We start from the raw sequence: 24,393 nt of genomic DNA on the forward strand, positions 1-24,393 counted from the left end.
AGCGGAGCGACGCCGGGAAGACGGAGCGGCGCCCGGCGGCTGGAACGGGGACAGGTAAATATGACATACTTACCTGGTCCCGACGTCCGGCTCCCTCTGCCTGTCCCACGGTCTTCTGTGCTGCAGCTTCTTTCTCTATCAGCGGTCACCGTTACCGCTGATTAGAGAAATGAATAGGCGGCTCCACCCCTATGGGAGGTGGAGCCGCGTATTCATTTTTCTAATGAGCGGTCCCACGTGACCGCTGATAGAGGAAGAACTGCAGCACCGAAGACCGTGGGACGGCAGGGGAAGCGCCAGGATCGCTGGGACTAGGTGAGTATGCCTCAGCGCCCTCTCCCCCTCACCCGCCGACCCTGCCACCCACCTTGACTCGAGTATAAGCCGAGAGGGGCACTTTCAGCCCAAAAATTTGGGCTGGAAATCTCGGCTTATACTCGAGTATATACGGTACTTAAATAGACCACGATTCCCGGGATCTACATTCATTTGAATATGAACTGCCGAGGTGTGAACATCAAAATGGAAAAAAACGAGCTCAGAGCTGTCATCAAATACCTCTGCTTGAAAAAAATGACTACCAAAGACATACACAGCGACTTGGTGGAAACATTGGGGGACTCTTCTCCATATTCCACAGTTGCACGCTGGGCCAAGGAATTTAAGCTGGGAAGTACATCGACGGAAAATAACCATTGTGAAGGACGCCCATCCACGTCCCTCAATGAAGAAAACGTGAAAAAAGTTGAAGAAGTTGTATTGGCAGATCGAAGAGAGGGTCAAGATCAATAATTTTTTTCGAAGGGAATTCTAAGTTTAGAAAAGAGATTGTTAGGAGACTATGTAGAAAAATAAATTTATTTTTTGACTATATTCATTGTGTTTAGTATTGATTATCATTACTTTTGGATCGCCCCTCGTATATATATATATATATATATATATATATATATATATATATATATATATATATATATATATATATATATATATACACACATATATACAGTTAGGTCCATATATATTTGGACAGAGACAACATTTCTCTAATTTTGGTTATAGACATTACCACAATGAATTTTAAACAAAACAATTCAGATGCAGTTGAAGTTCAGACTTTCAGCTTTCATTTGAGGGTATCCACATTAAAATTGGATGAAGGGTTTAGGAGTTTCAGCTCCTTAACATGTGCCACCCTGTTTTTAAAGGGACCAAAAGTAATTGGACAATTGACTCCAAGGCTATTTCATGGACAGGTGTGGGCAATCCCTTTGTTACGTCATTCTCAATTAAGCAGATAAAAGGCCTGGAGTTGATTTGAGGTGTGGTGCTTGCATTTGGAAGGTTTTGCTGTGAAGTAAACATGCGGTCAAAGGAGCTCTCCATGCAGGTGAAACAAGCCATCCTTAATCTGGGAAAACAGAAAAAACATCCGAGAAATTGCTACAATATTAGGAGTGGCAAAATCTACAGTTTGGTACATCCTGAGAAAGAAAGAAAGCACTGGTGAACTCATCAATGCAAAAAGACCTGGGCGCCCACGGAAGACAACAGTGGTGGATGATTGCAGAATAATCTCCATGGTGAAGTGAAACCTCTTCACAACAGCCAACCAAGTGAGCAACACTCTTCAGGAGGTCGGCGTATCAATATCCAAATCTACCATAAAGAGAAAGCTGCATGAAAGTAAATACAGAGGGTTCACTGAACGGTGCAAGCCATTCATAAGCATCAAGAATAAGAAGGCTAGACTGGACTTTGCTAAAAAAAAACATCTAAAAAAGCCAGCACAGTTCTGGAAGAACATTCTTTGGACAGATGAAACCAAGATCAACCTCTACCAGAATGATGGAAAGAGAAAAATATGGCGAAGGCTTGGTACAGCTCATGATCCAAAGCATACCACATCATCTGTAAAACATGGCGGAGGCAGTGTGATGGCTTGGGCATGCATGCCTGCCAGTGGCACTGGGTCACTAGTGTTTATGGATGATGTGACACAGGACAGAAGCAGCCGAATGAATTCTGAGGTATTCAGAGCCATACTGTGCGCTCAGATCCAGCCAAATGCAGCCAAACTGATTGGTCGTCGTTTCATACTACAGATGGACAATGACCCAAAACATAAAGCCAAAGCAACCCAGGAGTTTATTAAAGCAAAGAAGTGGAATATTCTTGAATGGCCAAGTCAGTCACCTGATCTCAACCCAAATGAGCATGCATTTCACTTGTTAAAGACTAAACTTCAGACAGAAAGGCCCACAAACAAACAGTAACTGAAAACTACCACAGTGTAGGCCTGGCAGAGCATCAAAAAGGAGGAAACACAGCGTCTGGTGATGTCCATGAGTTCAAGACTTCAGGCAGTCATTGCCAACAAAGGGTTTTCAACCAAGTACTAGAAATTAACATTTTATTTAAAATTATTAAATCTGTCCAATTACTTTTTGTCCCTTTAAAAACAGGGTGGCACATGTTAAGGAGAGGAAACTCCTAAACCCTTCATCCAATTTTAATGTGGATACCCTCAAATGAAAGCTGAAAGTCTGAACTTCAACTGCATCTGAATTGTTTTGTTTAAAATTCATTGTGGTAATGTCTATAACCAAAATTAGAAAAATGTTGTCTCTGTCCAAATATATATGGACCTAACTGTATATACACACACATGTATACACACATATACATACACAACATACACATACGCAAGTATAAGCCGAGATTTTCAACCCATTTTTTGGGGCTGAAAGTCCCCCTCTCGGTTTAAACTCGAGTCATACCCAGTGGTCAGCAGGGGAGGGGGAGCGGGGGCTGTCTAATTATACTCACCTGCTCCCGGCGCAGACCCTGCAGGTCCCTGGCTTCCCCGGCAGCTTCTGCCTGTACTGAGCGGTCACATGGTACCGCTCATTACAGTAATGAATATGCGGCTCCACCTCCCATAGGGCTGGAGCCGCATATTCATTACTGTAATGAGCGATAACGGTGACTGCTCAGTAGAGGAAGAAGCTGCGGCGCCGGGAAGCCAGGGACCTGCAGGGACAGCGTCGAGAGCAGGTGAGTATAATGGGGTGGGGAAGCGCTGCGCGATATTCACCTGCTCCCCATTCCTGGCGCCGCTCCGTCTTCAGCGTCTTCTGCAGTGACGCTCAGGTCAGAGGGCGCGGTGACGTGGATAGTGTGCGCCCTCTGCCTGAACGTCAGTGCAGAAGACGCTGAAGATGGAGCGGCGCCCGGAACGAAGTCAGGTGAATATTGAAAGTGCCGGGGCCTGAGCGACGGAGAGGTGAGAATGTGATTTTTTTTTTATCGCAGCAACAGCAAATGGGGCAAGTGTCTGTATGGACCATCATACGGCGCCATAACGTTTGTGCAGCACTATATGGGGCAAGTGTCTGTATGGGGCATCTTATGGGGCCATAATCAACGTTTATGTAGCACTATATGCAGGATTATATGGGGCATATTTTAATATGGAGCATCTTATGGGGCCATCAAACTTCATGGAGCATTATATGGGGCATATTATGGGGCCATCATGAACTGTATGGAGCATTATATGGGGCTCCTGATTCAATATGGATAATCAAAAACACAATCTACCAATGTCTCAATTTTTACTTTTATTGGTATCTATTTTTACTTCTGACATTTACCAGTAGCTGCTGCATTTCCCACCCTAGGCTTATACTCGAGTCATTAAGTTTTCCCATTTTTGTGTGGCAAAATTTGGGGGGTCGGGTTAAGATATATATATATAGAATATGCAAGTCCACGTAGTATATTGCACAACCCACGTAGTATATTGCCCAGCCACGTAGTATACAGCACAGAGCCACGTAGTATACAGCACAGACTCGTAGTATATTGCCCAGCTGCGTAGTATATTGCCCAGCCATGCATGTAACAGGTTAAAAAATAAGAAATAAACATATACTCACCTTCCGATGGCCCCTTGTAGTCCTGTCGCCTGTGTGCAGTGCACGCGGCAGCTTCCGGTCCCAGGGTTGGTATGAGCGCAGGACCTGTGATGACGTCGCGGTCACATGACCGTGACTTCATGGCAGGTCCTTCTCGCATAGCATTCTTAGCACCAGAACCTGCCGCTTGCACTGCCGAGGACAGGATGCGACGTCGGAGGGTGAGAATAACCTTTTTTTTTTTATTATTATTATTCTTGTGTGAGGACTGACTGGATGACTGGAGGGGAGTATGGAGCGGGCACTGACTGCAGGGAGGAAAGAGCGGCCATATTGCCGCCGGACTGTGGCCGTCGCTGATTGGTCGTGGCAATGGTCGTGGGCGTTTTGCCACGACCAATCAGCGACTTGGATTCCATGACAGACAGAGGCCGCGACCAATGAATATCCGTGACAGAGACAGACGGAAGTGACCCTTAGACAATTATATAGTAGATATATATACACAGTATATGTATTACACTCAAAACACCAGACATGCTGTAACAACCGATAAAAATTTCATATATATCCCACAGTGATATCAATAAAAACAGTGTCTCACAAAAAATAACCCTTTACATGGCTCCATCGACCGACAAGTTTAAACGTTATGGTTCTTGGAAAATGGTAGCACAATCTAAAAACTTTTTTTTTTCCCGCCCAAACTACTGATTTTTTTTTCACCATTAAAATATTAAAGAAAATTGACATTTGGTATTGCCATACTGAAACAAAATCATATTGCAAAGTAATTTTATTACCACACAATGTACGCTGTAAAAACAAAACAAAAAGAAACTGCAGGGATGCGTTTCATTTCTTTTCTTTTTCTATTTCACCGCACTTGGATTTCCCCCCCCCCCCCTTGTTTTCCAATATACTACGTGGTAAAATGAATTGTGTCATTTAAAATTACAAATCATCCCGTGAAAATCAAGCCCTTAGCAGTCTATGCAGGCAGGAAAACACAAAGTTATGGCTTTTGGAAAAAGGTGAGGAAAAATGAAAATACAAAAATGGAAATTGGCCGCATTGAATGGGTTAAATATTACTAGATTAGAGATAATTGTGATGCTACTTTTTTTTAAAGGGAAACCTGCATTTTTACAATATGTTTCTAAACTTGCAATATCCCATGCCTTAATCACATTTCCATTCATATGACTTCTAAAAAAAGCAGCCTACGTTTTGTAGGAAAATTGTAATCTCGGCTAAGATAGGGCAGAAATATGAATGAATGCATCATTGTTCATCTCTGGAGTTCACACCAATCATTGTTCAACTCAAAAAATTACACCGCTCAATACACACAAAAACATTTATTAAGTAAAAAAAAAAGAAAGTAACAGTTAAACAGTTTAATTGACTCTTCAACCTTTGTAAAGTAACAATGCAGAAATTTCACATTTCATCGGTTTGACCTGCATTGGAACTGGAAGACATAGATTTCTCCAGAAGCACCAACATCTTCCCAAGTATCAGACCAATGTTGGCCATCTCAGTGCGAAGACCATGCAAGTCTGTTGCCATTGCCCTCTGCAGCTCACAAAGATCTCTTAATCTTTGATCTACATGGGAACCTGCTCTCTCCTTCTGATCCAGTACGCAATGTTGAGGTTCTTCAAGTGGTTTCTTCATTCTTTCCCGAAAGGGCTGAAAACCTGAAGAAGGTGTAGATCTAGAAACCAACGATGAACTTTGTCTTAATTTCTTCCTTAATATTCTTTTTGGCCTTTCAAATAAAATGGGGTCATCACCATCTGAAGAAGAATCTCTCTCCGGCAGGTAAAGGTCTTCTGCCGATGAACAGTCCATTATTGTTTCAGGAAGATCCTGCTCCGAACACGATACTTTGCCATCTTCTGAACCTTCACAAGATAACAGAGGACATTTATGGTCCAATTTCCTGATTTTAAGTTTGGAATATTCCCGGGATCCTTTACGAATGTTGTGTGGGTGGACGTTAGTTTCCAAAACACCTTCATTTTGAGAAGATCCTTCACAGTGGATTGTCCAGTGGCCTTCAGATGCAGGGTAGCGTTTCCTAGGATGTTTTTCACTCAACAGCTCCCCTGTGGGAAGAAAATATGGCATAAGAATAAGTATGGAGGTTGGGAAATCAGATGTAAAAATGAATCATGTTAAATACTTACACACTGGGGAGTCTGTGGCACAAGGTCCCGTAGTCTGAGCTACTGCAAAGGAGCAGAAGAGGAGATCTGGTTGACCTCACTTAGGTCTGACCTTTAAAACAAATGATTTTTGGTTTTTAGATATATAAAAATTGCCAATAAACATGGCAGTAATCAAGCTTTTTGGTTAATCAAAATTAAAACTTAATAGGGAATCTGTCGGCAGGTTTCTGTTATGCAATCTGACAGCAGCATGCTATAGAGGCTGAGACCCTGATTCCAGTAACGTTTCACTTAGTTGATTGGGTGCAGCAGTTGTGATACAGTCACAGTTTTCTCTGCTGTAGCTATAGCAGAGCTTGGAGTGCTGAGCTGTGTATAACCTCGCCCACACAACTATCAATATACAGTCTACACAGAAGACTGCCAATCAGTGGAGGGGGTGTGGCTGGACCAGGAGGCACAAGACACCTATTCCTCTAGTGATAATCTCCTGCTGATAAAACACCAACTTTATTAAAAACACAGCCCAGTAAGTGACATCGCTGGAATCAGGATCTCATCCCCTATATTAGGCTGCTCTCAGATTACGTAGCAAAAACCTGACGACAAATCCCCTTTAAGATTCAATGTTATTTCAGTTAAAATGCAGCAAGGTAAATAATCCTCTTACCTGGACTTGGAGATCATCTATCTTCCTCATATTGGCCAATCTAATGGGCACCTAGAACTCGTATACTTGTGTCTACCGGCTGGTGATTCTCCTCAATGCTGCCATGTTCTTGATTATATTCACTTAATATTCAGACACCTTCTCATCTCTCTTGCAGTAGCCCAGGCTTCCCATAAAAAAAAAATACAGATATCGAAAGAGGAACCGTAGCCAAAAGTCATTCTACAATGCCACGGACCATACAGCCGTTCCCCCCCCAGTGAAAGTGACAAGGTGATAAAGTATTATAATGTCCGAATTAAAACCAGAGCTTGTAGGATACTCGTTGTTAATGGGTCTTACTCTATAAGATGATCGCTTTATGACCATCTACTAAGAAGCTAAAAAGGAGGTCTGCACATTATCCAAACCTCTTCCATCCATCGTGAAAAGTAATGAAATATTAAAATATAAATGACCTGTTGTCGCAAAGGAAACATATGGAGTTTTCTCAGCCAACCCCATCAAAATGCAGCTCTTTAGGGTGATCATCATATTGACCCAGGTCCCATTCCTGGCACCCCTTGAAAGCAGCAGATAAATGGCAGTCCTTGTAATACAAGTCCGCCAGAACAGGAGCCGGTCTTACAGACAGGACCTCCATTTTGACTCGGAGGGGAGTCCTGAGCCAGGATTGATGCCTTTTTGCTCAAAACAGAGCATACAGTTGTGGCCAAAAGTATTGACACCCCTGCAATTCTGTCAGATAATACTCAGTTTCTTCCTGAAAATGATTGCAATCTCAAATTCTTCATTTCATTTCACACAAAACTCCAAAAATGGGCCAGACAAAAGTATTGGCACCCTCAGCCTAATACTTGGTTGCACAACCTTTAGCCAAAATAATTGCGACCAACCGCTTCCGGTAACCATCAATGAGTTTCTTAAAATGCTCTGCTGGAATTTTAGACCATTCTTCTTTGGCAAACTGCTCCAGGTCCCTGATATTTGAAGGGTGCCTTCTCCAAACTGCCATTTTTAGATCTCTCCACAGGTGTTCTATGGGATTCAGGTCTGGACTCATTGCTGGCCACCTTAGAAGTCTCCAGTGCTTTCTCTCAAACCATTTTCTAGTGCTTTTTGAAGTGTATTTTGGGTCATTGTCCTGCTGGAAGACCCATGACCTCTGAGGGAGGCCCAGCTTTCTCACACTGGGCCCTACATTATGCTGCAAAATTTGTTGGTAGTCTCCTGACTTCATAATGCCATGCTCACAGTCAAGCAGTCCAGTGCCAGAGGCAGGAAAGCAACCCCAAAACATCATGGAACCTCCGCCATCTTTGACTGTAGGGACCGTGTTCTTTTCTTTGAATGCCTCTTTTCTCCTGTAAACTATGTTGATGCCTTTGCCCAAAAAGCTCTACTTTTGTCTCATCTGACCAGAGAACATTCTTCCAAAAACATTTTAGGCTTTTTCAGGTAAGTTTTTGCAAACTCCAGCCTGGCTTTTTTATGTCTCGGGGTAAGAATTGGGGTCTTCCAGGGTCTCCTACCATACAGTCCCTTTTCATTCAAACGCCGACAGATAGTACGGGTTGACACTGTTGTACCCTCGGACTGCAGGGCAGCTTGAACTTGTTTGGATGTTAGTTGAGGTTCTTTATCCAACATCTGCACAATCTTGCGTTGAAATCTCTTGTCAATTTTTCTTTTCCGTCCACATCTAGGGAGGTTAGCCACAGTGCCATGGGCTTTAAACTTCTTAATGACACTGCGCATGGTAGACACAGGAACATTCAGGTCTTTGGAGATGGACTTGTAGCCTTGAGATTGCTTATGCTTCCTCACAATTTGGTTTCTCAAGTCCTCAGACAGTTCTTTGGTCTTCTTTCTTTTCTCCATGCTCAATGTGGTACACACAAGGACACAGGACAGAGGTTGAGTCAACTTTAATCCATGTCAACTGGCTGCAAGTGTGATTTAAGGTACCGTCACATTTAGCGACGCTGCAGCAATACAGACAACGATGCCGATCGCTGCAGCGTCGCTGTTTAGTCGATGCCGAACGATGACCAACGATGCCGAAGTCCCCGGGTAACCAGGGTAAACATCGGGTTACTAAGCGCAGGGCCGCGCTTAGTAACCCGATGTTTACCCTGGTTACCATTGTAAAAGTAAAAAAAAAAAAAAAAACACGTATATACTTACATTCCGGTGTCTGTCCCCTGGCGTCAGCTTCCCTGCACTGTGTCAGCGCCGGCCGGCTATAAAGCAGAGCACAGCAGTGACGTCACCGCTGTGCTCTGCTTTACAGCCGGCCGGCGCTGACACAGTGCAGGGAAGCTGATGCCGGGGGACAGACACCGGAATGTAAGTATATACGTGTTTTTTTTTTTTTTTTTTTTTTACTTTTACAATGGTAACCAGGGTAAACATCGGGTTACTAAGCGCGGCCCTGCGCTTAGTAACCCGATGTTTACCCTGGTTACCAGTGAACACGTCACTGGATCGGCATCACACACACCAATTCAGCCATGTCAGCGGGTGATCAGCGACCAAAAAAAAAAGGTCCTGATCATTCACAGCGACCAACGATCTCCCAGCAGGGGCCTGTTCGTTGGTCGCTGTCACGCATAACGATTTCATTAACGATATCGTTGCTACGTCACAAAAAGCAACGATATTGTTAACGAAATCGTTATGTGTGAAGGTACCTTAAGTTATTGCCAACACCTGTTAGGTGCCACAGGTAAGTTACAGGTGCTGTTAATTACACAAATTAGAGAAGCATCACATGATTTTTCGAACAGTGCCAATACTTTTGTCCACCCCCTTTTTTATGTTTGGTGTGGAATTATATCCAATTTGGCTTTAGGATAATTCTTTTTGTGTTTTTTCATTTAAGACAAAGTAAATGAAGATAATAATAACAAAGAATTTGTGTTTGCAATCATTTTCAGGAAGAAACTGAGTATTATCTGACAGAATTGCAGGGGTGTCAATACTTTTGGCCACAACTGTATGGACAAGCATTGTCCAGATTTATTCTGGGCCAAGATTATGCATTCACGGCCATGAAAAGGCGAGCAGACGGTATCTGTAACAATAAAGAGTCTCAAAAGCCTGAATGCAGTAGCACTGCCAAGGCGGTTGAAGGTAAAAGTCAACTGAAAAAGAGCCTGAAAAATATATCCTAACTTATGCACATTGCATTATCTCCACAGTCCGCTACTCCAGGGTAGATGGGACTCGCATGATATCATTCACTCAAGTGTTTGTACAAAACAGGTGTCCAGTTCTCCATTAAGCCAAGTCGCGTCCACCATGAGATGCCTCTCATCTCACCGACTGCAAAGTAAGATAGAAGGGGGACACCTCCGCTTGGTGGAAATGAGCTTTTGTACTGAAAGTTATTTAACTTTGCTAATCAAGTCATTAAGAGAGTTCACTTTAGATCTGTAAAAAAAAAAAACAAAAAAAAAAACTTGCATCTAGTAGCCTCTATACCATTGCTTACTCTTTAGTCTACTTGTCGGGTTTTTCTGTACTCCGTCACTATGCAATGGGAGTACAAACTCTGGCACTGAAGGAGGAGGACACAGGCGTGTGCTTGCTCCCCTGCAAGGTATTCAGTGCAGGTATTCTCCTCTCTGCGCTCAGGAGGATCTGGTTGTGTCTCCTCCGTAGGCACCATCATGTAGTGAGTCTCCTGCACTGTGTCACCTGCAGTAACTCCTCTGGCATGGTTGTGCCAAGCACAGATGAGACTAGGCAGCACAACCATGACTGCTCTATAGGTTTCAAGCTGCCTAATCTCACCTGCACTAGGTAGAACCATGCCGGAGGAGTTACTGCAGGTGGCACAGTGCAGGAGGCTCACTACATGATGGTGCTTACGGAGGAGACACAGAAAGATCCTGCTGAGCGCAGAGAGGATACCTGCACTGAATATTTTTACAGGGAAGAGATTCCTCCTCGACTGCCAGCGTTCGTACTCCCAGTGCATAGTGATGGAGTACAGAAATGCCAGACAAATAGACTATGGTATGGAGGTCAATAGGTCCAAGTTTGGGTTGTTTTTTTTTGTTTTTTTGACAGGTCCACGATTAAGGAGAGTTCTATGTCCGAAACGTGTGGGATTTTGCAATATTTTAAAGTTGCATTAATTGGTGATTTTTTATATTCAAACGGCTGGATACTTTCCTTTGCGTTGCCTACATTTCAAGCCAAGCAGGAGCTTTTACTTTTCATGCCAAGGATCCTCACAGCCATTCTTCTAGAGTAAGCAGTGGTTTGTTGGGCTATTTAGATGCAAGGTTTAGAGGACTGAAACCAAACTCCTTAAAGCGATAAGCAAAGATAAATAATTTTCAACACGGAATAAAATTATTGATGAAACAAATAAGTTTGAGAAGTTTAGACACTATTTAGCCATTTTCCAGAGCTTCAGTGCCATTACAGTACTGTAGAATTACAGGGGGTCACGTCAGTAATATGGACTGTCAAACCCAAGTACAATACATCAATCTGTAGGGGGCAATAAAAAGAAAAAAAAAAAAAAGGCAGCGAAGGGAGCACAGATTGCACAGACAGAGCTGAAATTAAGTATTAAGAGTAACATTACAAAACACCAGACAGACCCCAATTTCCTCTGTGTGCCTCCGTGCAGATGAGCCACCCTGGGACCTATCTGACAAGTCCGCTCACAAAATCAAGACCCATTAATGCTGATTTTTAAGAATCTTTATTTCCATGACTTTTGCACGTATCTGTACTAACAGTGAATTACATGCACTTTAGATGTACCAGTTGTAAACTACCGTATCTGTATTTTATGAAGAACCGGCTACTAGACCATCACATTTTCAAGTCTCAGAGTAATTTTTCAGCTTGACGGAAAAGCAATTACTGAACTGCATTGGAATTTATACAAGCCACACAATGACGGGAAGGAGCTAAACTGTTTGATGCTCAGAGCCCATTCTTCCAGCTGCAAGTGCCACTACATACAGAAATAACATTTCAGAATTATTTTTTTTTATTCGAATCAAGTCACTCTAAATCCATGTATTGATTGAGTAACCCAAAAGGACAAAGCCAAAGGGTCTTTGAGTTCTTCTTTCAGTAGACAAAGCCAGAAATACTTTGCAGTTGTGAGCACTCAGACTGACTGCTGGACACAAGTCAGAGGGGATAAGTACCGCCAAACACCCATTGGCGAAACGTGCGTCAGGGGCACATCACCACTATCAAAATCCAAGAAAAGAAACAAACTGAGCATATACCCCATAGTAAGTAAACTAATGGTACAGTATTATGATTTCGCTATTCGCTGTGGCCACTTGTCATATATTTAAAGTCAGGCATGATTTACAGTCATGCATTTTATTTAAAAATTATCGGCACTTTATTGCACTGCTCATATGATGAGGTAGCAGTGTCTGTATAATGTGCACATGAACTAAATATCCCCTTACATGTACCCACAAGATGTTTTCTAGTGTGTGTGTCTTGTTTTTATCATATGCTAACTGATTTATTGTAGCTTAATAAAGATTTACATTTTTCTAATACTTCTTTGTATGTGTGTCTTGCACAACCATTTATAGTGTGTTTCTTTTGTCGTATTCCAATCAGGCCACATGGAATTTAACGAAGATGGCTTCCTTATCTATACTTGGACCAGGCCTAGTGAAAAGGGCCTCCAAATCAAGTCAGTTGTGGAGATAAGGCCCTCATACACATTAGATAGAAATCGTCATTTTCTACAGGATTGGCCAATCATGTAATGTTAATTATCCCCTGACAGAGGATATGGGTGGGGGGGTAGGGGGGGTTAAGGATTGGGTGCTTTTAGTTCATTCACCAGATCCTTTTGTTTTGCAGGCAGATTAATAACGTACTCTACTGTCCCCATGGAGTACACATGAACATTTGGTTGAGCCGACCATTCCTATGTATGGGGAACGTTTAGACAGAAGAGCTCCAGTCAGAGGACACTATGGCATGAAATATTGCAAGCTCCATTTCCTAAGGTACCATTTGGCATTTGATCATCTCTGGATCTGCGTCACCAGAGTGCAAACAACCATGGTAGAGACTTGAGGATAAACGTGAAGTATAAAGTAGCAATACAATGTCCAACGCAGCCACTTGCCATTTGAGATAACCATCCAAGTCACTGCAACAGCACTACAGACAATAACCGAGCTCAGTGATTGTCTGCAGTGCTGTCGTTGTGACGTCAGCACTGCAGACAATAAGGCTATGTGCACACGTTGCAGATTTGCGTTTTTTTAGCGTTTTTGCGCTATAAGAACGCTATAAAACCGCAAATAATCTGCATAGATTAAGCATCCTATCATTTTTAATGAAATCCGCAACTTCTGTGCACATGATGTGCGTTTTTCCGCATGAAAAACGCATTGCGGAAAAATAATGAACCTGATCATTAATTTTGTGGTTTTTTCGTGGTTTTCCCACTGTCTAATTCATTGGGAAATGTCCGAAAAAAGCGCGCAAAAACCGCGTCAAAACCGCACAAAAAAAACGCATGCGGATTTCATGCGGAAATCTGGCAGAAATGTCCGGATTTTCACAGGAATTTTCTGCATGAATTCCTGAACGTGTGCACATAGCCTTAAAGACAACAAAAGCAGAGACACGGTGCTGGACCTGGCAAGGATGAGAAAGCCTTTTTTTTTTCCCAACAAACTGCAGTCATAGGAATGAGGTTTTCTAAAACAAACAAAAAAAACCCTATAAGAGCAAGGACACTATATATTTTAATATTAGAAATGAGAGCGGTGTCATAACCATAGAGATGCACCTATAGAGAAAAAAAAAACTACAAGATGGCTCCCAATACTCTTTATAACTCATATTAGGGAGACTTTTTTAAATATGTCTCGGAATTTCTATCAGATTCATATGAAAACACTCTCCTACCTTTCAAGAAGAAGTTCTCTACCACAGGAGAGGTCTATAATGATGTTCTGCAGCAGCTGTGGCATGTATAAGATATCTACAGCTGCTGAAGAACCCAACATAGTAGTTGTTAGCAAGGCCAAAAAAAGACATTTGTCCACCCAGTTCAGCCTACCGTATATTCCGTCAGAATAAATCCCCAGATCTACGTCCTTCTAAAGAACCTAATAACTGTAAGATACAATATTGTTCTGCTCCAGGAAGACATCCAGGCCTCTCTTGAACCCCTCGACTGAGTTTATCATCACTGCCTCCTCAGGCAAGGAATTCCAGATTCTCACTGCCCTAACCGTAAAGAATCCTCTTCTATGTTGGTGGAAAAACCTTCTCTCCTCCAGACGCAGGGAATGCCCCCTTGTGCCCGTCACCTTCCTTGGTATAAACAGATCCTCGGAGAGATATTTGTATTGTCCCCCTATATACTTACACATGGTTATTAGATCGCCCCTCAGTCGTCTTTTTCATAGACTAAATAATCCTAATTTTGCTAATCTCTCTGGGTGTTGTAGTTCCCCCATCCCCTTTATTAATTTTGTTGCCCTCTTCTATAAGAAAAGAGCACTACTTATCAATCAGTGATTGGCATAGGAAAGGAAGCGATTATACAGAAGTGATGCAGATACGCACAGCAGACACCAAGGCCCCATGGTTTGCACTTTTCTGGTTTAACCAAATGATGGCTACATCCATTTAGAAGCCGCACTAATGGATTGTTAAAGCAGGACGGCTGGAAATATCAAACAAATGCCTACACCAAGTCCACTCAATTATTCCTCATATGTAGCAGCGCTATTATTAGTGCTGAACAGCTGCAACATAGAAGTATAGACAGATCCGCCACCGTTGTTGTTCTGTGACTTCATGAACGTGGAATGGGCAACACAGTTTACAAGAATAAATTGTATTTTATGAAATATAGCAACATGGGTGGTTAAGTCACATGGGAAGACTAAGACTTTTCCAATACCCAGTTGCATGAATATACTGACCATACACAGAAGAAGGCTGTCAACGATCTGGGCCGACAGGAGCTTTCATTCGGCCCAGTGCTCCTGTGTTGTCTATGACACGTTGACCGATGCCTTATCGCCAGGAGAACAATGCGATTGACAGCGTGAAATCAGACATGTGTGATATCAGACATGTGTGATCGACATCTCTCCCGACCATCAGGCACCTGGCGCCACCATCCTCATTCATTAGATGGATGTCAGTGATCTGGCCGACTCTCCCATACACAGGAGCTCTCATTCGGCCGAGTGCTTCTGTATTGTCTAGGACAAGTCGGCCGGCGCCTTATCTCCGGGAGAACAAACAATCGACAGGGTGAAATCAGACATGTGCTATCGACATCTCACCCGACCATCAGGTGGCTGACTCCCCTATACACATTAGACCATCAGAAGAACCTTTGAATATTGGCTGACACAAGTCTAATGTGCATGGCAAGCTTATTGCACAGGTAAGATGTTTCTGATGGAAAACGCGTTGTGTATTACAAGTATCAGCAAAGTGGATGTGATTTTACAAAATCTCATCCAATACAGAAGGGGGGAAAAATTACTTGGAGATCAGCATTACAGATTTCATATCCCTGTCGTTTTATCCTGCGTATTTTATCCTCTTTCCCTACAGATGTGTCAAGCGGAAATACTTGAAAAAAAAGTGTTTTTATTTTGATGATCTATCCTCAGATTAGAGCGCCACCGATCAGCAGAAACGAAAGGGTCCCACACTACCCAAGAGACCAGCCAAAATTGCCAGTACCTCACGCGGCTGTGATCTCAGCCCCACTAAGAGTGTGTGCGCCATAAATATGGACAATGCGGTATATGAGACGGACAGCCTTACAGTGGTCAGCTCTGGTCCTGGACCCTATTTTATGGGGGGTATGTATGTATGTATGTATAAACACCGATAAGTCACCCTAAGGGTAACTGCAATGAAGAGATCCAGGAAGATATACCGTAAATTAAGGCTTTATTAAGGAACTTTAATAAAATGCATAAAAAATGCCCAAGCACCTAAACATAAGGTGGAGGCTATGTGCAGTATATCACTGTAAAACATCACTTGCATGGTAGTATTCATATAACAACATATTGGCTAAGTACATATATTGCTGCCTAAGCATGCCCAGAGTATAGCCACAGTAGTAATATACCTAAACGGTTTATAGGGTCATATCTACCTGCAGACAGCACAGCGTTCCACCTCACCCCACGCACGTTTCGCACTCCCCCGGAAGAAGCCTGGTGCAAAACGTGCGTTGGGGTGAGGTGGAACGCTGTGCTGTCTGCAGGTAGATATGACCCTATAAACCGCTTAGGCAGCAATATATGTACTTAGCCAATATGTTGTTATATGAATACTACCATATGACTGGGCAGTTAACTTACAGGGTTACAGTCTGTTTAGAAAGGATCGTAAAAACCGGAGAGGAGGAGGGGTTTATCTCTATGTAAAGTCTTGTCTAAAGTCCACTTTAAGGGAGGATATTAGCGAAGGAAATGAGGATGTCGAGTCCATATGGGTCGAAATTCATGGAGGGAAAAATGGTAACAAAATTCTCATTGGGGTCTGTTACAAACCCCCAAATATAACAGAAACCATGGAAAGTCTACTTCTAAAGCAGATAGATGAAACTGCAACCCATAATGAGGTCCTGGTTATGGGGGACTTTAACTACCCGGATATTAACTGGGAAAGTGAAACCTGTGAAACCCATAAAGGCAACAGGTTTCTGCTAATAACCAAGAAAAATTATCTTTCACAATTGGTGCAGAATCCAACCAGAGGAGCAGCACTTTTAGACCTAATACTATCTAATAGACCTGACAGAATAACAAATCTGCAGGTGGTCGGGCATCTAGGAAATAGCGACCACAATATTGTACAGTTTCACCTGTCTTTCACTAGGGGGACTTGTCAGGGAGTCACAAAAACATTGAACTTTAGGAAGGCAAAGTTTGACCAGCTTAGAGATGCCCTTAATCTGGTAGACTGGGACAATATCCTCAGAAATAAGAATACAGATAATAAATGGGAAATGTTTAAGAACATCCTAAATAGGCAGTGTAAGCGGTTTATACCTTGTGGGAATAAAAGGACTAGAAATAGGAAAAACCCAATGTGGCTAAACAAAGAAGTAAGACAGGCAATTAACAGTAAAAAGAAAGCATTTGCACTACTAAAGCAGGATGGCACCATTGAAGCCCTAAAAAACTATAGGGAGAAAAATACTTTATCTAAAAAACTAATTAAAGCTGCCAAAAAGGAAACAGAGAAGCACATTGCTAAGGAGAGTAAAACTAATCCCAAACTGTTCTTCAACTATATCAATAGTAAAAGAATAAAAACTGAAAATGTAGGCCCCTTAAAAAATAGTGAGGAAAGAATGGTTGTAGATGACGAGGAAAAAGCTAACATATTAAACACCTTCTTCTCCACGGTATTCACGGTGGAAAATGAAATGCTAGGTGAAATCCCAAGAAACAATGAAAACCCTATATTAAGGGTCACCAATCTAACCCAAGAAGAGGTGCGAAACCGGCTAAATAAGATTAAAATAGATAAATCTCCGGGTCCGGATGGCATACACCCACGAGTACTAAGGGAACTAAGTAATGTAATAGATAAACCATTATTTCTTATTTTTAGGGACTCTATAGCGACAGGATCTGTTCCGCAGGACTGGCGCATAGCAAATGTGGTGCCAATATTCAAAAAGGGCTCTAAAAGTGAACCTGGAAATTATAGGCCAGTAAGTCTAACCTCTATTGTTGGTAAAATATTTGAAGGGTTTCTGAGGGATGTTATTCTGGATTATCTCAATGAGAATAACTGTTTAACTCCATATCAGCATGGGTTTATGAGAAATCGCTCCTGTCAAACCAATCTAATCAGTTTTTATGAAGAGGTAAGCTATAGACTGGACCACGGTGAGTCATTGGACGTGGTATATCTCGATTTTTCCAAAGCGTTTGATACCGTGCCGCACAAGAGGTTGGTACACAAAATGAGAATGCTTGGTCTGGGGGAAAATGTGTGTAAATGGGTTAGTAACTGGCTTAGTGATAGAAAGCAGAGGGTGGTTATAAATGGTATAGTCTCTAACTGGGTCGAAGTGACCAGTGGGGTACCGCAGGGGTCAGTATTGGGACCTGTTCTCTTCAACATATTCATTAATGATCTGGTAGAAGGTTTACACAGTAAAATATCGATATTTGCAATGATACAAAACTATGTAAAGCAGTTAATACAAGAGAAGATAGTATTCTGCTACAGATGGATCTGGATAAGTTGGAAACTTGGGCTGAAAGGTGGCAGATGAGGTTTAACAATGATAAATGTAAGGTTATACACATGGGAAGAAGGAATCAATATCACCATTACACACTGAATGGGAAACCACTGGGTAAATCTGACAGGGAGAAGGACTTGGGGATCCTAGTTAATGATAAACTTACCTGGGGCAGCCAGTGCCAGGCAGCAGCTGCCAAGGCAAACAGGATCATGGGGTGCATTAAAAGAGGTCTGGATACACATGATGAGAGCATTATACTGCCTCTGTACAAATCCCTAGTTAGACCGCACATGGAGTACTGTGTCCAGTTTTGGGCACCGGTGCTCAGGAAGGATATAATGGAACTAGAGAGAGTACAAAGGAGGGCAACAAAATTAATAAAGGGGATGGGAGAACTACAATACCCAGATAGATTAGCGAAATTAGGATTATTTAGTCTAGAAAAAAGACGACTGAGGGGCGATCTAATAACCATGTATAAGTATATAAGGGGACAATACAAATATCTCGCTGAGGATCTGTTTATACCAAGGAAGGTGACGGGCACAAGGGGGCATTCTTTGCGTCTGGAGGAGAGAAGGTTTTTCCACCAACATAGAAGAGGATTCTTTACTGTTAGGGCAGTGAGAATCTGGAATTGCTTGCCTGAGGAGGTGGTGATGGCGAACTCAGTCGAGGGGTTCAAGAGAGGCCTGGATGTCTTCCTGGAGCAGAACAATATTGTATCATACAATTATTAGGTTCTATAGAAGGACGTAGATCTGGGGATTTATTATGATGGAATATAGGCTGAACTGGATGGACAAATGTCTTTTTTCGGCCTTACTAACTATGTTACTATGTTACTACCATGCAAGTGATGTTTTACAGTGATATACTGCACATAGCCTCCACCTTATGTTTAGGTGCTTGGGCATTTTTTTATGCATTTTATTAAAGTTCCTTAATAAAGCCTTAATTTATATCTTCCTGGATCTCTTCATTGCAGTTACCCTTAGGGTGACTTATCGGTGTTTATGGTGTACTGGAAGTGCCAGTTTTGTTATCTTTTGGACATTGGTGATTATATATGTATGTATGTATGTAACACCTTAGAACGCAAGGTTCTCTGTGGATGACAGATCCAAGTTTTGGTATTAAAAACATTTCAGAAAACAATGCACAAATTCTCCCATCTATACACGTCATTTACCTTGGGAAACTGCAACTGAAGGCAGCTGGAGTGTGGAGAATCCAATACTTCCATTAATGAACTGAGCGTTTGTTCCTGAATTGGGTATCTGGACAATGCCGTACGGGTTTATTTGTATGGGAGTGGTAAATGTAACGACTGTTCCGCCATCTTGAGAAACAGCAGCAGGCTGGATAGTCTCAGTCTTGACTTCTGCAGCAGGTATTAACCCTGGGAAAGAAGGCTGTATATTTGTAGTGTACGACGAGGAAGAATCTGTCAAACCAGCTTGAAGAACCTTGACTTCCTCAGGGGAGGACACCAAGATGTCGGAGTTCAGAGCACCATTGCTTACAATGGTAGAGGCCACTTTTGGAGAATTTAATGTCACCGTTTGCGAATTTGCCACGTTTAAACCATTAAGAAGCACGCCGTTGGGTCCCTGGATAAATGAGCCTCCATTTAAGAAAACGGGTGAAGTATTGGACGATACCAAACTTCCATTTAACAGAACTCCAGAAGAGCTTAAGGAGATTTTATTCCCAATGTGTTGCATATACACGGCATCGGCGTGCGCAGGAAGGCTTATGTTGGAGATGGCATCCGAGTTGGGAAGAGGATGTGGAGACAGGTCGTCTTGGCCTTTGCTCGATTCATCTTCAGTGCTGTGGTTTCCATCCGACTCACTAAAGAAGCAAAAGTAAAGAACACAAAACAAGAGAAATCGTTAACAAAAAAAATGGCACTGGAAATGGAAGTGACGCTACTTGACGGTATTATTTTTGAGCAGACGAGAAGATCAGGGGAAACCTCTTGTGAGGAGACTAATGGACACTTCAGCTTGTGTGAAGTGGCAAGAAGCAAACACAGAAGGGCCATTTGGCAAATATATGGTAATGGAGTGGTGGCATTTGTAAAGGAACACCTATTGTTATGCAGAAAAACAAATATGGAACCAAGGAGAATAGAAGGGCTCGTAAACAGGAACATAACCTGAACCCAGCTTTCTCCGAGGCACTTAACTACATCATCTCCAACTGCAGAAAATAGGACATTTTGGAACATGTAATTATTATCCAGCCACTGAAGTGAGGGGTGACCTTAATTATATCCTTCCTGATCACACAGGCGGCAAATTCACAGAAGGCCTTAAATAAGCGAGAATGCCCCAAAGGTGCTAATGTATGGGGAAGAGTGGCAGAGCAGTGGGGGAGGTGTTCTTTAACCAGGAAGCATTAGTTTAGAAAACCCAAGGAATGTTACCTGTCTATGTTTGCCCATCCATCAAGCATCCCCCACCCCCCGACATCTGCACGCTGCAGAGAGATAGAAAACAAAAGGCAAAAATTGCTCTGCAGCACATGCCCGCGTCGTTCGGAGAATTAAATGCACGAGTTTCCAATGGGGTTGTCATATCTGAAGGAGGCATAGCTGCACACTTAAGCCCATGAATATTTTACAAGCTGTAAAGGTTTGATTTATGACATCTACAATGGCGGGTATATGGAAACATGCTCACTACGTACTTTTCCAGAAAGATCAACCAAGCTCAGGATGATTTTACTGCTAAACTAGAGATATGGCCAGATTACAACTCTGAAGAAGCACAATATGGGTATGCTCTGGATACGTTTTGAAAGGCTTTGGGCTTTTTTTTTTTTTATGCATTCGATATGATGACAAATGTTGGTGGGAAACAAAAAAAAAAAAAAAAAAAAAAAAAAGGCACCAAGCACTGTCAGATGCCATAAAAAAAATAAATATATATATATCACGTCCACTTTTTCCTCTAAACCACTGATAAATGCTATGGTATACACTGTTTCACAATTGCATCTTTCACATCTGTACAATGTACCAACTGGTCACAATATTTCATACAGCTGGGATTATGAAGCATTAGGCCACGTTCACATGTTCAGTATTTGGCTAGTTTTTTACCTCAATATTTGTAAACCAAAACCAGGAGTGGGTGATAAATACAGAAGTGGTGCATATGTTTCTATTATACTTTTCCTCTGATTGTTCCACTCCTGGTTTTGGCTTACAAATACTGAGGTAAAATACTCACCAAATACTGAACGTGTGAATGTGGCCTAAAAGGTGGCAAAGACATTTTTTTTATGTTTCTCATTGTTTGAGCTGATTCACATGGCCGTATTGTGGCCGGATTCCTGAACCGTATTACTGCCACAATTCCTGATCCAATTGCGGGCAAGTGATCAAATCTAACCCATATATGATTCAGGTCAAAAGTGGCCGTGACAAATGAGAAAATGCGTCCACACCACAGTAGTTTGTGTCAGCTGATTGGCCAACAATGGAGCCACTGCTCATGTCCAGAACGCCGCTGGTTCCAACTAGGCATAGCCAAAACCACCGGCAACATTGCAGCCACTTATACAAGTCTCATAGACTGTGCCCAGGTCGTCTGGCTGTATTCACACACATCCCTAGTACACAGCACCCGCTTTGGCCTGTCATGGTCCCCAATATCTTAGCTGCTTTGGCCACCAGTGGAAATGAAAAGGATTCATGACATCATCTATTTAGAAGTTTGGAGTGAATTTTGCCTCTGTGTAGAGTATTAAAGAACCATCTAGAAATAAGCAAACTGCTAGATCGTTCAGCAAATACGACACACTGCATTATTTCAGTATTGTACGCGCCTTACGAGAAAAAAAAGAAAAAAAAAAAAAAAAAAACACCTCCGGGCAACTTTACTCATTAGGTTCTGCAAATGGGAGGCGTAAAGAGACAGAACAGGGAAGGGCTGAGCATTCTGCTGGAAGCACAGGTCACCTCCACCTGGCAGGCCAAACCAGTCAGTCACAGGCCTAGAGATAAGGGATTTCTGAAGACAAGAAACGAACACCTGCAAAGCCTCCACCACGTCCCAGACTAAGCTACGACCCTGGACCTTGCTCCCAAGTAGAAGCATAAGCTGAGCCCAGGCCCAGGATCACTGCTGTCCCATCAGCTACTACTCGTCTCCTGGGGATAGGAAAAAAGTAATCCTATGTTTGTTTGGGTCTCCTCTGGGCTTCCACCCTCGACCCAAAGACATACCGATTTACGTTGTGAGCCCCAAGTGAGGATAAACATGGTGGTAATGGAATAAAGCTCAGAAAAGTTTCCTGGCATGCTGGGACTTCTGGCTCCACAGCTGTAGGCCACTGCAATAGAATAATGCAGTTTCCGATGGCTTCGTACTAGAACGCTACAATGATGGGAAGGAGAGGCCACAATCTACCGATATGGGGGCCTGCAACTTTTAACATTTATGGCTAGCGCTTGCCATTTGGTGCTCAGAAGTTTCCTTAAAAAGAAAGAAAGGCAACTTCCAGGTAACAAAAGGATTCAAAGAATCATGAAGGTGTTAAAAGTGCATTTGTGAAGCCCCCTGGATCCCCTCACTGCAAAAAAAAAAACCAAACAACTGAGTGGCAGCTAAGGGGAACAAGCTGACATCTGTTCTAACACTCTCCTGTGCAGTCAGAGGGGCTTACAGCAATCTCAGCCCCCTCTGGCTGCAAATCAGAGACCCGTCTCCCCCTCCTTCCCTACAGAAGTGATTTATTTTAGTATAAGAAGCGCCTTGTGGATAATCTAAACCCAGCGCACAGGGAAAGTTACCAACCCTTACCTAAGCCACCAGCCCTTACCAGGAAGGTGTACGCAGCTGCAGAAAGCAGTGTGACAGCAAGATCATAAAAGGGGACAATGCAAATGAGAGCCGATCAAAGGGCACAGGAGTCTCCCATCTAGGATTTCAATGAAACCTGAGCTCAATGAGCTTAGAATCAGGTTTCAAAACACTGCAGCCTGATCTGCCATGCTCTCCGCTACATCACATTTTAGTAAATCATTTACTCTGTCAAATTTAAAATTAAAACAATCAATCGTCACCGATAAAGAGATTTACCCCAATCTGCCCAGGTAACAAATTCACCAAATTGCTAAACCAATTTCATATCTGCTAGGACATAGGCAAAATGTTCCCCTGAGCTTTCCCTTGTGATACCACCACCCAAATGTTCCCCTGAGCTTTCCCTTGTGATACCACCACCCAAATGTTCCCCAGAGCTTTCCATTATTGACCTACATGCATCAATGGGATTCTCCAGAACTTTTCCTTGTGTTACCATCACTCATAAATGAGCCACATGCACCAATTGCCTTCCCTTGTGTTACCGTCCCTCATAAATGACCCACATGCACCAATAACCTTCCCGTCCCTCATAACTGACCCACAAGCACCAATAACCTTCCCGTCCCTCATAACTGACCCACAAGCACCAATAACCTTCCCTTGTGTTACCGCCCCTCATAAATGACCCACATGCACCAATAATCTTTCCTTGTGTTATCACCTCCCATAAATGACCCACATGCACCAATCACCCCCACATATGACCCGCATACACCAATAACCTTTCCTTGTGTTATCACCTCCCATAAATGACCCACATGCACCAATCACCCCTACATATGACCTGCATACACCAATAACCTTTCCTTGTGTTATCACCTCCCATAAATGACCCACATGCACCAATCACCCCTACATATGACCTGCATACACCAATAACCTTTCCCTGTGTTATCACCTCCCATAAATGACCCACATGCACCAATCACCCCCACATATGACCCGCATACACCAATAACCTTTCCCTGTGTTATCACCTCCCATAAATGACCCACATCCACCAATCACCCCTACATATGACCCGCATACACCAATAACCTTTCCCTGTGTTATCACCTCCCATAAATGACCCACATCCACCAATCACCCCTACATATGACCTGCATACACCAATAACCTTTCCCTGTGTTATCACCTCCCATAAATGACCCACATGCACCAATCACCCCCACATATGACCTGCATACACCAATAACCTTTCCCTGTGTTATCACCTCCCATAAATGACCCACATGCACCAATCACCCCCACATATGACCCGCATACACCAATAACCTTTCCTTGTGTTATCACCTACCATAAGTGACCCACATGCACCAATCACCCCCACATATGACCCGCATACACCAATAACCTTTCCTTGTGTTATCACCTCCCATAAATGACCCACATGCACCAATCACCCCCACATATGACCCGCATACACCAATAACCTTTCCCTGTGTTATCACCTCCCATAAATGACCCACAT

At 42.7% G+C, this 24,393-nt stretch overlaps 1 protein-coding gene across 2 annotated transcripts in view; it reads right to left on the reverse strand.

Annotated features, from left to right (window-relative positions):
• LOC138644795 (homeobox protein SIX4-like) overlaps positions 1 to 24,393 on the reverse strand; it is a 43,456-nt gene that overhangs the window by 16,989 nt on the left and 2,074 nt on the right. Inside the window, exons 2-3 of one of the 2 annotated variants that reach the window (XM_069733621.1) lie at positions 19,232 to 19,896; positions 5,080 to 6,034 (exon numbers count right to left, since the gene is read on the reverse strand). In XM_069733621.1, the coding sequence (XP_069589722.1) occupies positions 5,364 to 6,034; positions 19,232 to 19,896 (1,336 nt within the window). In that variant the 3' untranslated portion in view covers positions 5,080 to 5,363. Of the gene's footprint in view, positions 1 to 5,079; positions 6,035 to 19,231; positions 19,897 to 24,393 lie in introns of those variants that run through there. The other variant, XM_069733612.1, reaches the window with a different exon arrangement.

The sequence above is a fragment of the Ranitomeya imitator genome, chromosome 1 (genome assembly GCF_032444005.1).
Source record: "Ranitomeya imitator isolate aRanImi1 chromosome 1, aRanImi1.pri, whole genome shotgun sequence".
NCBI classification, from domain to species: domain Eukaryota; kingdom Metazoa; phylum Chordata; class Amphibia; order Anura; family Dendrobatidae; genus Ranitomeya; species Ranitomeya imitator.